Here is a 14592-nt window from a genome sequence, read left to right as displayed (position 1 = left end):
ACTCACTGTACTGGGGGATCTGCATACTCACTGTACTGGGGGATGTGCATACTCACTGTACTGGGGGATGTGCATACTCACTGTACTGGGGGATGTGCATACTCACTATACTGGGGGATGTGCATACTCACTATACTGGGGGATGTGCATACTCACTATACTGGGGGATGTGCATACTCACTATACTGGGGGATGTGCATACTCACTATACTGGGGGATGTGCATACTCACTATACTGGGGGATGTGCATACTCACTATACTGGGGGATGTGCATACTCACTATACTGGGGGATGTGCATACTCACTATACTGGGGGATGTGCATACTCACTATACTGGGGGATGTGCATACTCACTATACTGGGGGATGTGCATACTCACTATACTGGGGGATGTGCATACTCACTATACTGGGGGATGTGCATACTCACTATACTGGGGGATGTGCATACTCACTATACTGGGGGATGTGCATACTCACTATACTGGGGGATGTGCATACTCACTATACTGGGGGATGTGCATACTCACTATACTGGGGGATGTGCATACTCACTATACTGGGGGATGTGCATACTCACTATACTGGGGGATGTGCATACTCACTATACTGGGGGATGTGCATACTCACTATACTGGGGGATGTGCATACTCACTATACTGGGGGATGTGCATACTCACTATACTGGGGGATGTGCATACTCACTATACTGGGGGATGTGCATACTCACTATACTGGGGGATGTGCATACTCACTATACTGGGGGATGTGCATACTCACTATACTGGGGGATGTGCATACTCACTATACTGGGGGATGTGCATACTCACTATACTGGGGGATGTGCATACTCACTATACTGGGGGATGTGCATACTCACTATACTGGGGGATGTGCATACTCACTATACTGGGGGATGTGCATACTCACTATACTGGGGGATGTGCATACTCACTATACTGGGGGATGTGCACACTCACTATACTGGGGGATGTGCACACTCACTATACTGGGGGATGTGCACACTCACTATACTGGGGGATGTGCACACTCACTATACTGGGGGATGTGCACACTCACTATACTGGGGGATGTGCACACTCACTATACTGGGGGATGTGCACACTCACTATACTGGGGGATGTGCACACTCACTATACTGGGGGATGTGCACACTCACTATACTGGGGGATGTGCACACTCACTATACTGGGGGATGTGCACACTCACTATACTGGGGGATGTGCATACTCACTATACTGGGGGATGTGCATACTCACTATACTGGGGGATGTGCATACTCACTATACTGGGGGATGTGCATACTCACTATACTGGGGGATGTGCATACTCACTATACTGGGGGATGTGCATACTCACTATACTGGGGGATGTGCATACTCACTATACTGGGGGATGTGCATACTCACTATACTGGGGGATGTGCATACTCACTATACTGGGGGATGTGCATACTCACTATACTGGGGGATGTGCATACTCACTATACTGGGGGATGTGCATACTCACTGTACTGGGGGATGTGCATACTCACTATACTGGGGGATGTGCATACTCACTATACTGGGGGATGTGCATACTCACTATACTGGGGGATGTGCATACTCACTATACTGGGGGATGTGCATACTCACTATACTGGGGGATCTGCATACTCACTATACTGGGGGATGTGCATACTCACTGTACTGGGGGATGTGCATACTCACTATACTGGGGGATGTGCATACTCACTATACTGGGGGATCTGCATACTCACTAAATTAACTGTGATGGGGCCTCTGAATATAATAAAACTGGGGTGGGGGAATTTATATATATGGGGCAAAATTTATCAAGCAGGCCTGCTCTTTTTTGTCAGCATCTTTTTGTCAATAGGAGCTCAGTGGGAGGCGAAATTGCCCAAGGTGGATTTCACCTGGACTGAAATTGGGCACTATACACAGCCCTTGTTTATTGCGGCCAGCACTGAGAATGAAGTGCAATTTTTTTCCTCTTCCTGTCACAGTGAGGCTCATTTACTAAGGGTCGGGTTGTTCAACTTTTTCAGGGATTACACGGTTGCACAGATAATTAAGAAGCTCCAGTGTCTCTTCTTCGCTCAGAGATTTTTTTGTTTCCAGGAAAGACCGGAAGCTGTGAAGCTATCAGCGCCATATTGGGGAAGGACACCAAGTTAAGAAGAAGCCACCTCCAAATTTAAGACTCCTCCCAAGGATAAAATTTGAGGTAAGAAAATAAGCACAAAGGGGTTTTATTAGATAAAATTATGATGTTCTGGATGTAATAGGTACGTGTTGCTTGTGATTATTGGACGTAATAGGTATGGGAATGGGGACACCACCTATAGTCACTGGATGGGGAACCTACTGGGTGTACTGGGTAGCTATACAGCTGACATCATATCCACCCAGTGGGCCATGCTGGGGTGTAGAGAGTGACCCTAACAGCTGAACACAGCCAGTGCCAACACCAGACAAACTCGAGCCTAAAAGAACTCAGCTCTTCTAGAGGTCTACTAAAGCTCTGTGGCACAAGGACCCAAAGAAACATGGAGTCGGCCCTCCTTACAGAGAAATCCACAGATCTAAATCTAAGAAGTAATGACTCCATGCCTTCTATTCACTCCCACAGTACCTCCCTTTATTGAAGAAGATGGCTAAAAGAAAAAAGGATGAGGAGTATCGTACTTTTCAGCAGGAATGGACAGAGGAATTTGCCTTTGTGGAGAGAGCAGGTTCACCTGTCTGTCTAATATGCAATGATAAAATTGCATCAATGAAACGTTCAAATATCAAGCGGCACTTCGATACACGCCATGCTTCATTTGCATCAAAATATCCTGCAGGAGACAGCAGGAAAAAAGCCTGCCAAGAGCTACTGTGCAAAGTGCAAGCTAGTCAGCAGCAACTTCGTGTTTGGACCCAACAAGGAGACTGGAATTCGGCTAGCTTTGCTGGTACTTTAGCGATTGTCAGAAATGGAAAGCCATTCACCGATGGGGAGTATGCCAAAAAGTTCATGCTTGATGTTGCCAATGAACTTTTTGACGATTTTTCTGATAAAAGCAAGATAATCAATAGGATAAAAGACATGCCTCTGTCAGCAAGAACCGTTCATGATCGTGCCATCATGATGGCAAATCAGATTGAGGCATCACAAGTGAAGGACATAAATGCAGCTCCATTTTTTTCCCTTGCTTTGGACGAGTCAACTGACGTGAGCCACATATCTCAGTTCAGTGTAATTGCAAGGTATGCTGTCGGTGACACACTGCATGAGGAAAGTCTTGCCGTTTTGCCTCTGAAGGGGACAACCAGAGGGGATGATTTGTTCAAGTCTTTCACTGAGTTTGCTAAAGAAAAAAATCTACCGATGGATAAACTTGTTTCAGTGTGTACCGACGGTGCTCCATGTATGGTGGGAAAAAAACAAAGGATTTGTAGCCCTTCTTCGTGAACATGAAAAGAGACCCATCCTAAGTTTTCACTGCATCCTACATCAGGAGGCGCTTTGTGCTCAAATGTTTGGCGAGCAGCTTGGTGAAGTGATGTCACTTGTCATACAGGTAGTCAACTTTATTGTTGCCCGGGCTTTAAATGATCGTCAGTTTAAAGCACTGCTGGATGAGGTTGGGAATAATTATGGTGGTCTGCTTCTGCACAGCAATGTGCGTTGGTTGTCAAGAGGGAAGGTGCTCAGTCGTTTTGCGGCTTGTCTGAGTGAAATACGGACTTTTCTTGAAATGAAAAATGTTGAGCATCCTGAGTTATCCAACACCGAATGGCTCCTGAAGTTCTATTATCTTGTGGACATGACTGAACATCTGAACCAGCTCAATGTGAAAATGCAAGGTGTTGGAAATACAATTTTATCACTTCAACAAGCTGTGTTTGCATTTGAAAATAAGCTAGAACTGTTCATCACGGACATTAAAACGGGTCGTTTATTGCACTTTGAAAAACTGGGAGAGTTTAAGGATGCATGCACAGCAAATGACATTCAAAGCACGCTTTGGAGAATTTCGGGAGCACACTCGTCTTTTTAAGTTCATCACCCATCCACACGAGTGTGCACTGGACAGCACTGACCTGAGTTACATCCCCGGTGTCTCTGTCAGAGATTTTGAACTACAAGTTGCTGACCTGAAGGCCTCAGACATGTGGGTGAATAAGTTTCTTTCACTTAATGAAGATTTGGAAAAACTCACACGACAGCAAGCAGAGTTGGCGAGCAAACACAAGTGGAGAGAAATGAAACAACTTCAACATGCAGACCAGCTGATTGTGAAAACTTGGAACGCGCTTCCTGTCACATACCACACACTGCAGCGTGTGGGTATTGCTGTACTGACAATGTTTGGCTCTACTTATGCTTGTGAGCAGTCTTTCTCACATCTAAAGCACATTAAGACTAACATACGGTCACGTTTAACGGATGGAAGTCTCAATGCCTGCATGAAGCTTAACCTCACCACGTATCAACCAGACTACAAAGCCATCAGCAAGTCCATGCAGCACCAGAAGTCACATTAAAAGTAGAAAGTTTGTTATTGTTGGTTAACAACAGCATTAAACGTTATTATTTTATAAAAAAAAGAATTTGCACTTCATGTAAAACTATTTAATAAAGTTAAATTGTTTGTTACCCTGGGTGTACCGGCTGGTTTGTACCATAGTAAGAAGTTGTGCTTTAGCACCCACTTTTTTTGTTCACTTTATTTAAGACCAACACTTTTAAAGGGCCACTGACAGAAAAATTGCTCCAGCAGTCACTTAGTACAGTAAGGAGTATTCCTCCCTCCTGTACAAAGCCACAACTTGTCCGAAACAATGGTAATTCTCTGTAAAATAAAAAATAGATAACTTACATTGGAGCTTGCTATGCAGGACATCTCCTTCAGCACTCTGGCCTCTTCCTTCTTCTGCGCAGGCCTGAAAGCTGCATCTCTCATCGTCAGGTGGGAAGAAGCCAGATCCAGGCAGCACATTAAAAAGAAACCAGGGTCCTGGACAAGATGCCCTGCATCACAAGCTCAAATGTAAAATATAAATTTTTTTTATTTTTTACAGGGAATTAGCATTGTTTCTGTCCAGTGGTGGCTTAGTACAGCAGGGGGGGATAATCCCTGCTGTACTAATGACTGCTGGAGCGATTGTTCTGTCAGTGTCTCTTTAAACATATTGTACGGCTCTCGCGGAATTATGTTTTAAAATATGTGGCGCTTATGGCTCTCTCAGCCAAAAAGGTTCCTGACCCCTGCCCTAAGGGTTTGTGGCACATGTGGCGTTTTGAACTCGTTGTCAGGCAGTTTTTATGAAGTCCACGAAGGCTGGCGGCACACATGGCGTTTTGAACCCGTTTTTTGGGCCGCATGCATTTTTTTTAACGGACTGCTTAAAAATGGCCTAAAACGGACTGAAAAAGCATGCTTAAAAACAAACCAAAAACACCATATGTGGCATCACCCTGATGGCGCATTCACACGATGCGTTGAGTCAAAAATGCATCAAAAATGTGATGAAATGCTTAATAACGGACCAAAAACTGGTTCAAAACGTCATGTGTGGGATCACCCTCAGGGTGCAGTGATCCGTTCTGCCAGTGCTGCATTATATAGTGAGCCTCGGCCTGACCTCATATGCATTTCTATGTAAACAAATGCAATCGGTAACCAGAACCCGGTGTCTTGCATTGCATAGAAACGTATATGGGATCGGGCCTAGACCCGTCCATGTAAGCAACGGAAGTCTATGGGTCCACAAAAAAAAATAACAGATGAAACGTCTTTTTTTCTTCCTGCTGAGGCTGAGAGACCAGATGTGAAGCAAAGCAATGTTAGACGTTCATGTTTTTTTTTGAGGATGCAGAGACAAAACAGATGCATCACGAAGACTAAGGCCCCTTCCACACTAGCGTTTTTCACGCGCGAGTTCTGCGCATGCTTTTGACGCGCAGAACTTGCATTGCACTCTGTCCCATTGTTTCCAATGGGCCTTCCCTCATTTGCTTTTTTTTCACGCGAGTGCGTGCGTTCGTTTTGACGCGCGTCAAAATCGCAGCATGCTCTACTTTTGCGTTTCACGCACGTTTTTCCCGCCCCATTCAAGTCTATGGAGACGCATCAAAAACGCATTGCACTCGCAAGCATTGCAAGTGCAATGCGTTTTAACCCTAGAATGCATACCTGGGGCCTCGCAGGCCCGCTCTGTTAGTTTTTTTCTTTTTACTGCAAGATTACTTTAGTTAGAATTCTGAAACTCTAGGTATTCCTCAGTTATATAGTTGTTAGTCATTTCCAGTTGTTCATATATTTTTATGTTACAGGCATTTCGGTATAATAACTCTTTTTTGTGAATACCCCATATTTACATACCTAGGGCCTTTTAGGCCCGTACTAGGTTTACATGTGATCCTAAGTCTTTTTGTCTTTTTTTTTTGCTGGGGAAGACTTTGACTTAGGCTGCAATCACACTGCCATTGCCCGCCGTACCGTACCGTATCGGGGAGCGCACGGGGAGAGGTGGAGGAGGTGAGCGCAGCTCACCCCCGCCCCTCTCCATAGGGATACATGGCGTACGGCGCCGTAATACGGGAAAAGATAGGACATGTCCTATCTTTTTCCTGGGCACGGAGCGGTACGGTGCCGCACATTGCCGTCTATGGGGGACATATATCGCCCGTATATACGTGGGCCGTATATACGTCCTCCATATGGTCATGTGAATGTAGCCTTAGTCTGCTGTTGCTGCACAGAGTGTGGATTGTGCCTGACTACATGGTCATGTGATCTTGGGCAGGCGGCTACCTCATGATGTCATGCGTTTCTGACATCATCATAGTTCCTGAACAGGAAGGAGGAAGGAGTCAGCTTTCTTGAAAAAGAAACTCTGAGCTCCAAAAATCCAAAGATTTCCACTTCACCTAAAAGATAGTGGTGACCTGCTGAAGGTGAGAGGAGGGGCTGCACAGACACTAACAAAAAGTCTACAATCCTTATTTTAATCATTTTTTTTTCATTATAGTTTACTGACTTCTAAGGTTACAATGGGACAGTCTACATCCAGGGGTTTGACTGACCAAGAAATCAAAGCAATCATTTTTGATAGTGATGAAGATAGTGAACTTTCCTTGTCTGATGAAGAGTACATGCCACCAGCTAATGTCTCTACTTTATCATTGAGTGATTCTTCAGATGATGAAGAAGAAATGGATCCAGCAGAACGTACAACCAGAACATCCAAAACAAATGTTTTTTGGGACAGTACTCTTAGGGTTCTTGAATGCACCCCATCACATAATATTGTAAGAGTTGCTCAAGGAACTGTAGGAATTCCACAATTCTTGTCCAAAAGTGAGATTTTCTGTAAGCTATGATCAGATGTGGTATACGTTTTCAAGAACATCCAGAGCCAAGAGATAAAAAAAGAAAGCGATGTTACATTTGTCCAGCAAAGAAGGACAGGAAATCGGAGCGTGTCTGTACTACTTGTGGACAAAATGCCTGCAAGGATCATTCTTCCGAACAGATAACATGTGAAAGATTTTGCGGTCATTAGTAAATTCGAAAAGGAAACTTTGAAAAGGGAAATTCCTGCAGCATGTTTACTGCAACATATATATATATATATATATATATATATATAAACTTTTAGACAAAAAAAACATTATTATAAAGAGTTATATCGAATGAGTATATTGGGCGTTTTAAGCCCGTTCAGTTACTTTGGTTTTTTTTTGCACAAAATGTTTTGAATTATTCATCTTAGGATGTGCTGGTGTCTGCCAGGAGGTGATCCATAATGGATATGATCTCTTGGTAACTCCAGTTAAGGCTGCCGGAATGCCCGGATTCTACCAGCCTTAGCTGGGGACACCAGGATGTCAGATCCATTACAGGTCCCCTCCTGGCAGACACTGGCACACGGGCCTAAAAGGCCCCAGGTATGTAATAGTGTAGATTTTTATGGTCATGCATTCTAAGGTTAAACGGATGGGTTGCTAGGTGACATGAATAATTCCCCTGCTCAAAAGCATTTAATTAAAAAAACACAGTGAAGAACAGTGAAGAATAGAATAAAAACAGTAAACACAGTGAACACAGGATCATTTAAGTGAAAAACACAGTGAAGAACACAATGAAGAATAGATTACAGATGTTCGGCACATCTGCTCACTTGTCGGGAGAGCATAGCATGTGCAGAACAATATATATGTGTGTGAAGAACACATTGCAGATGTTTCCATACATCTGCAATGTGTTCTTCACACACATATATATCACACCAGCCAAGTTAAAAAAGAAGCTCTTACCCTAAGATGTGGAGCATCTGCCACTTTAGAGGTCACCCCCTCTACTATGTCAGATCTAAGGTCCACCAAAAACTTCAGGCCTCCGTCCATGCGGCTAATATGACTGAAGAGCACTTTGTACTGGGGGGTCAGATAGTACCTCAGCCTGTCCTCCACCTGCATGACAGTGCCTAGATCCCTCTTCTGTTGGGCTTGGGTCAACTTGTTGCTAAGTTCTGCCACCTGGGTGTGATCCACCCCATAGTCTGCAGCCAGCTGCCCCAGCAGTGCCACCCTCTGCCCCTTCTCCAGGGACCTGTAGTAATGCATGAAGTGCAAGCTCTGGGGCTCAGGGGGTGGAGGGCTTTTCTCTTTGGTCTCATAGGGTGGCAGAGGGGGCACAGACTTGTTCAGGATGTCTTCCATAGTTGCAGGCATTGAGCTGACCTGCTTGAAGGAGACACTTATAGGATCTAAGGGCAAGTGCTGGCACAGCAATCTTCCTCGCCCACAGCCTCGTGTGATCAGACAGCTGCCAAGATCTACCATACGCGGCAGCCTCTGAGGCTTCAGGAAGTGCGCCAATCGCATGATATAAGGGCGAGCACTGGGGATTCTCCCCACAGCTGGAAACTTGCAGAATGGCCTTTCCGGCACCCACTACTGACGTCACGGCGTAGACAAGACATCCAATGGGAGGCGGGGGAGCGGTGCGCGTCGGCGACTGAGAGCGTCAGCCATGTTGGATGTGGCATAAGAATTTTTACCTCTTGCTGTCGCTATAGTTGGACTAAACATTTTATACTACGTCCAACAGCACGGGGAGAGCAGCTTAACCATATCACTGCAGAAGCTGACATACTTATGTGCCGGCAGTACCAAAGACAGCAGCATTGGCTAGTGGGGCGCTATATCACTGCTGCGCCCGTGTAATTGCACCTCTGTTCTTCACACCTCATCGCTATGAGACCCCCTCACCAAGATGAAGAACCAGCTGCCTCTTTAATAGTCTGTGGACATGCCATATTTTAAAGAGCATTAAACCTCTTTAAGGGGAATCCTGCCCTTTAAAGGCCTCTAATAATAATCATACAGACACTATTCTTTAGTAAAGATTCATGGAGATTTATTAGGCTATCTTTTTATATTTTTTGTCTTGCTTTCCTCCAGACCATTACGCTTTGCTGCCTTTCACCTACTTGGCAGAATGTACTAGGGTAAAGGTAAAAAAAATGTCATCACAAACTGCTCAGCAAGATATTTTAGGCACATGACTTGTGGGTATGAGCATAGTAATCCTGATGTGTAAATGTCATTAAAGGTGTAGTACTTGTTTTTACACAGATAAATATTGTGATGACTTTATCATTGTAGTAAATTCAGTTTTCTACCATATAAATGTCTCTTAATTGTCTCAACTGCTGAATTGCACAAGAACCCTGGTAAATGATAAATCCCCCACTGTGTTTTAGCTAAGGTTGTGCAACGTCCTCCCACCGGGGCATGACCTTTTGGTGTGGAGGACAGCTGAATTACCCTGGTACCTGGGTGGGTGGCTTAATGTGCGGCTTAGCGTTAGTCGAGTAATGGATTGCTTGGACTGGGTGAGCAGGCTTCTTCCATGACAGACAGTGCCAGCATGGTGATGCAAGAAGCAGGGGAGGCCACAATACGATAAAAAAGGCTCCCCCATGGGGCACACCCGGTGTATGTATGGTGAAGGGATCCCAGCAGATGGTAGAGGGGGCCTGTTAGACATGGTTATGAACATAAAACTCAGTCTCCTAATTCAAAAACTCTTAACACAGCAACGGATAAGAGGCGGAGGTAGAGGTCCTATCTGCCGGTCCGAGGTAGCTGGTGGTTGGATGTAGTCTTGTGTAGCTCACAGCCCTGGTCTTTTGGCTTGGCGCTTGAGAGTAAAGTTGGCTGCTTGGAAAGCAGTCTAGGCAAGCTCTGTGTATAGAGACAGAGCTACAGGCCTAGCAGAGGGGAATCCCTGAGGGATTCTGAAGCAGGCTGTAGTGATGTGTCTCTCGGTAACGGGACAGTTCTTGCCGGTGGCGCACTTAACCGGCTTACCATGCACCCTTTGACCTGATACAATCAGGTTAAAAATGGAGCAGTGTAGGGTGACTGACTGGCAAATACTAAAAAATAAATCAAGTATCATTGAAAGCTTCATAATGAATCACCTAAGCCAGTGGTGGCGAACCTATGGCACGGGTGCCAGAGGCGACACTCGGAGCCCTTTTTGTGGGCACCCGGGCCATCGCCCTGGCACACCAGACAGAACTCAAAGAATCTTCATGCAGTTCCAAGCAACTTAAAAGATGCTGTTTCCAGTCATATTTTGATACTTACTTTGTTACTGAGTAGACAGGACCGAATTATCTCTCGAGGACCTTCTGCTGGCCCCACGATTTTCTCTGTACAGAGGGAGACTGGAAAGAAGCTAAAATGATGAAAATTTTCCATCTTTATACTGTGTTGGTGTCCTCAGGAGGCCAATATGATTGAAAATTGTTGAACAGGGAGCAATAAGTTACTGCTTTAATTTTTGGTTGGCACCTCGTGATAAATAAGGGGGGTTTTGGGTTGAAGTTTGGGCACTCGGCCGCTAAAAGGTTCGCCATCACTGACCTAAGCTATAGAACAGAGACGGCTGTGCTCTACCCAAGTAGTTAGGGGTCACATAAGATGTAAAGGTTTGTAATGTCCCCAACCAGTGGGCCATAACACCTGCACAAAACTGCATGGAGATCCTTGGCAAAAAACATGCAATAAATTTGTACAAGTTTTTGCAGATTTTCCATGCAAAACACAAACAGATTTAAATCTAGATTTTAAAAGACACAATTGACCTTTTTGAAGAACAGGTTTTACCAAATAACTATGTGATCCCAGGTTCACATGGTACATTTTGATTTCATTTTGAGACGCAATCCAAAGGTTCCAACCATGATCAGATGCTGACGTATCATTGAATTTCCATCATTGTAAAGTATGGGGGTTAAAAATGATCTTTATTGTGTAAACATCACCAAGGAATTCAATTTTGGGAACTTTCTTTCATGGGCAAACACCTTTAAATGTACAAAGGGGAATGCTTCCAGCTGGAGGGGGATTCTCAAACCTACTTACAGGGCCTCTCTGAGGCTTGCATAAGCTGGTTGTTATACTTTAGCTAGCTCAGTGAGCAAGGGAAAAGTAGGGCCGCAAACCGACTCCCTTCCCATGGAGGGCCTCAGAGCAAGGGAGCCTGTGTCTACCTGCTCTGGGCTTCCCATCAGGCCTGTAAGATGGGAAACTGACGGCCTAAGCCCCCTCCCCCACTCCTTGTGCAGATGACACAATCTGATTGCTTCCACTTGCACTGGTTCCTTGCTTTACAGGCCACAGGCATGAATAGGCCTTTGATCTGTGATGCGTCTGATGCGGCGCAGGCACACTCAATAAAATCCTCACTGCACTGCATTAGAAGGAGCAAAGGTGTTGCCAGCAAGGAGAGGTTAATATTCATACTTATTTTTTCAATCTGCACAGTGGGCTCTATTGCCACTAGGGGCATGACTGCTATCTACTGGGGGCAGGACTGCTGGCCACTGCTGATGACTGCTTAACCCCTTCAGAAATCCCAGTTATATTACAAATCTGTGTAGTAAGCTCCTTCACAACTGCATTTTCCAACATATACAACATGACAAAATTTAGCTGGGCTTGGTTGCATTTTGTGGAGGATGTCTTCCTGATTTGTAGAGGAAGTCAAGATGAATGAGATGTATACAGGCAGTCCCCGGGTTACGTACAAGATAGGGTCCGGAGGTTTGTTCTTAAGTTGAATTTGTATGTAAGTCGAAACTGTATATTTTATAATTGTAGATCCAGACAAAAAAAATTTTGGCCCCAGTGACAAATGGAGTTTTAAACATTTTTTGCTGTAATGGGACCAAGCATTATCAATACAGCTTCATTACAGACACCTTACAGCTGATTATTGCAGTCTGGGACTATAGTAAAGCATTCAGAAAGCTTCCCCAGAGGTCAGAGGGGTCTGTCTGTAACTATGGGTTGCCTGTAAGTCGGGTGTCCTTAAGTAGGGGACCGTCTGTATGTCCATTATTTAAATAATCAGCACAAACTGAGTCACTTTTCTGTTGATGAAATAGGATGTGAAAATTAAAAAAATAGGGGATCGGATGAAGACAAAATTGTTCTCCAAACTGACAGATCGGAATAATATACTTAGAAGAGGTTCATTTCATCCCCCTCTTGAATTTAAAGTCAGTTTGCAAAACCTAGACAGTTTTGAAGTTCAGATACTGAATTTGAAATACAGAAAGAAAATGGTAAAATAAATTCACTACAAGAGGAAATGAGGAGAAAGGTGAGTAGGATCAGTGGAAGTGTGAATAGAGGCGAACAAAGAGAAAAGACTGTACAAAAAAACTAATACAGAAAAATGTTTTTTTGTTTTCAAATTTGACAGACATGCAGGTCTGATTAAGCATTTTATTTTAAAACATTGGAATTTGTTTATTGAATACAGGCAGTTCTTAAGTTGAATTTGTATATTAAGTCGGAACTGTATATTTTATCATTGTAATCCCAGCCAGAACTTTTTTGGTCTCTGTCACAATAGGATTTTAAAAATGTTGGGTTGTCATAAGAACCAATATTAACACTAAAGCTTCATTACAGACACATTTAATAACTGTTATAGCTGATCATTGTAGCCTAGGACTAAAGTACAATAAATTACCAATATCCAGAGGTCCGTTTGTAACTAGGGGTCGTATGTAAGTCGAGTGTTCTTATATAGGGGACCGCCTACTTGTTTAAAGAAAATCCTAGATTAGCTTATAGGAAGGGTAAATCAATTACTAATACATTAATACACTCAGATATTACACCTAAATGAGAAAGTAGACAGAATTTTCTAAAAACTAAAAAATGTGGTACATTTTTGTGTTTTAATTTTCAAAATTCCACCTCGATCATTAAAGGCTCTTGTATTTTACATTCCTCGAAGGGCCACAAAATAGAAATTAACACCTTAAGACACTTCCTAAAATGGCCTTCAGAACATATTATATTTATAAGGCTTTCCCTGCTCAAATTCCAAAAGATATGGGGATATTAGGGCTTGTCTTTTGTGGAAAGATTTGTATTTGCCAAAGAGTTAATTTTTATGGTAAAATAAGCATAATGATTCCTGCAGCAGAACAAAATAAAACAGCTGTTTTGACACTTGTTTTTTAATTAAAACTTGTATGCAGTTCACCAGTATAAAAAACATGATAAATTATTCTGGGAGTTAGTATGATTAAGGAAACATCATACATGTACAGGTTTTCTTATGTTTTACCACATTAGCAAATAAAAACTTTTAAAACTTTCAAAATCCTCTTTTAAAGAAACTACATTTGCGTGTGTGTGGGCATATCCTGAGATATTTAAAAAAAACTAAATATAATACAGGCGGTCCCCTACTTAAGAACTTTACTGTCTAGGGGGAATTAGGGGACTTACATTGGGGATACCTTCATCCCTCATACTATACATTGCACTACTTCTGTACTGCAATGCATTTGTATCTGTCATTGCTTTACTGACAATTTACTAGTCTTTTGTCTTGGACACCATACTAGGCAGACATGGAGGTCTTCAGCTGACCTTGGCTGCCAAAGAAACCAATGAGCAATTGGACCGGGTCTAATAGGCAAACTGTCAGTAAACCACTAACAACACCGTTTCCACTGTCTCTCTCCTAAACTGCCATAATCGTGCTTGATTGCAGCAGTCGAGAAAAGATCTCCCTGCCGGGCTGATGCAGCTAAGGCCAGGCTGTATGTAACAGCTAGCACACTGGTATTACCAGTGCAATAATCAGAATGAGATGGATCACCCTAATGCAAAAACTACCTGATAATTAGACTGACAATCTAGCAGACCCTAATATTAAAATCATAAAAGTTGCTCCTCATATTCTTTTACATCTAGCCCCTTTTAGTCTTGCAGACAACTATGTTTTTGGAGCATAATACAGACAGGGCAAGTCACAATCGAGACATCCCCACCCCCTGCTTTCCCAATGCAGCCTGAGCCTCTGGCCTCTGCTGCTAAACACCAGTCTTTATTAATCCAGTTAAAAGTCACACTTTTGCTTTGGAATTAAAGGTCTACATCTAGGGAAGCGTGTACCTGGGTGAACAACCTGTTTCATAGAGTGCATTTAGCTCCCCACATCCAACCTACTGTGCCAGTGTCCCACACTA

The 14592-nt window shown here is 43.5% G+C and overlaps 1 protein-coding gene across 2 annotated transcripts in view; it reads right to left on the bottom strand.

Moving 5' to 3' along the window:
* MLYCD (malonyl-CoA decarboxylase) overlaps window positions 1-8997 on the bottom strand; it is a 49413-nt gene extending 40416 nt beyond the window's left edge. For both annotated transcript variants that reach the window (XR_011848951.1, XM_072117262.1), the window contains exon 1: window positions 8336-8997. Coding sequence is in view for 1 of the 2 variants with exons in the window: in XM_072117262.1 (XP_071973363.1) it covers window positions 8336-8905 (570 nt within the window). In the remaining variant the exon portion in view is untranslated. The remainder of the gene's footprint in view (window positions 1-8335) is intronic.
* Window positions 8998-14592: the final 5595 nt, after the last annotated feature.

This window comes from Engystomops pustulosus, chromosome 7 (genome assembly GCF_040894005.1).
Source record: "Engystomops pustulosus chromosome 7, aEngPut4.maternal, whole genome shotgun sequence".
Classification (NCBI taxonomy): domain Eukaryota; kingdom Metazoa; phylum Chordata; class Amphibia; order Anura; family Leptodactylidae; genus Engystomops; species Engystomops pustulosus.
This window is presented reverse-complemented; position numbering and strand designations above follow the sequence as displayed.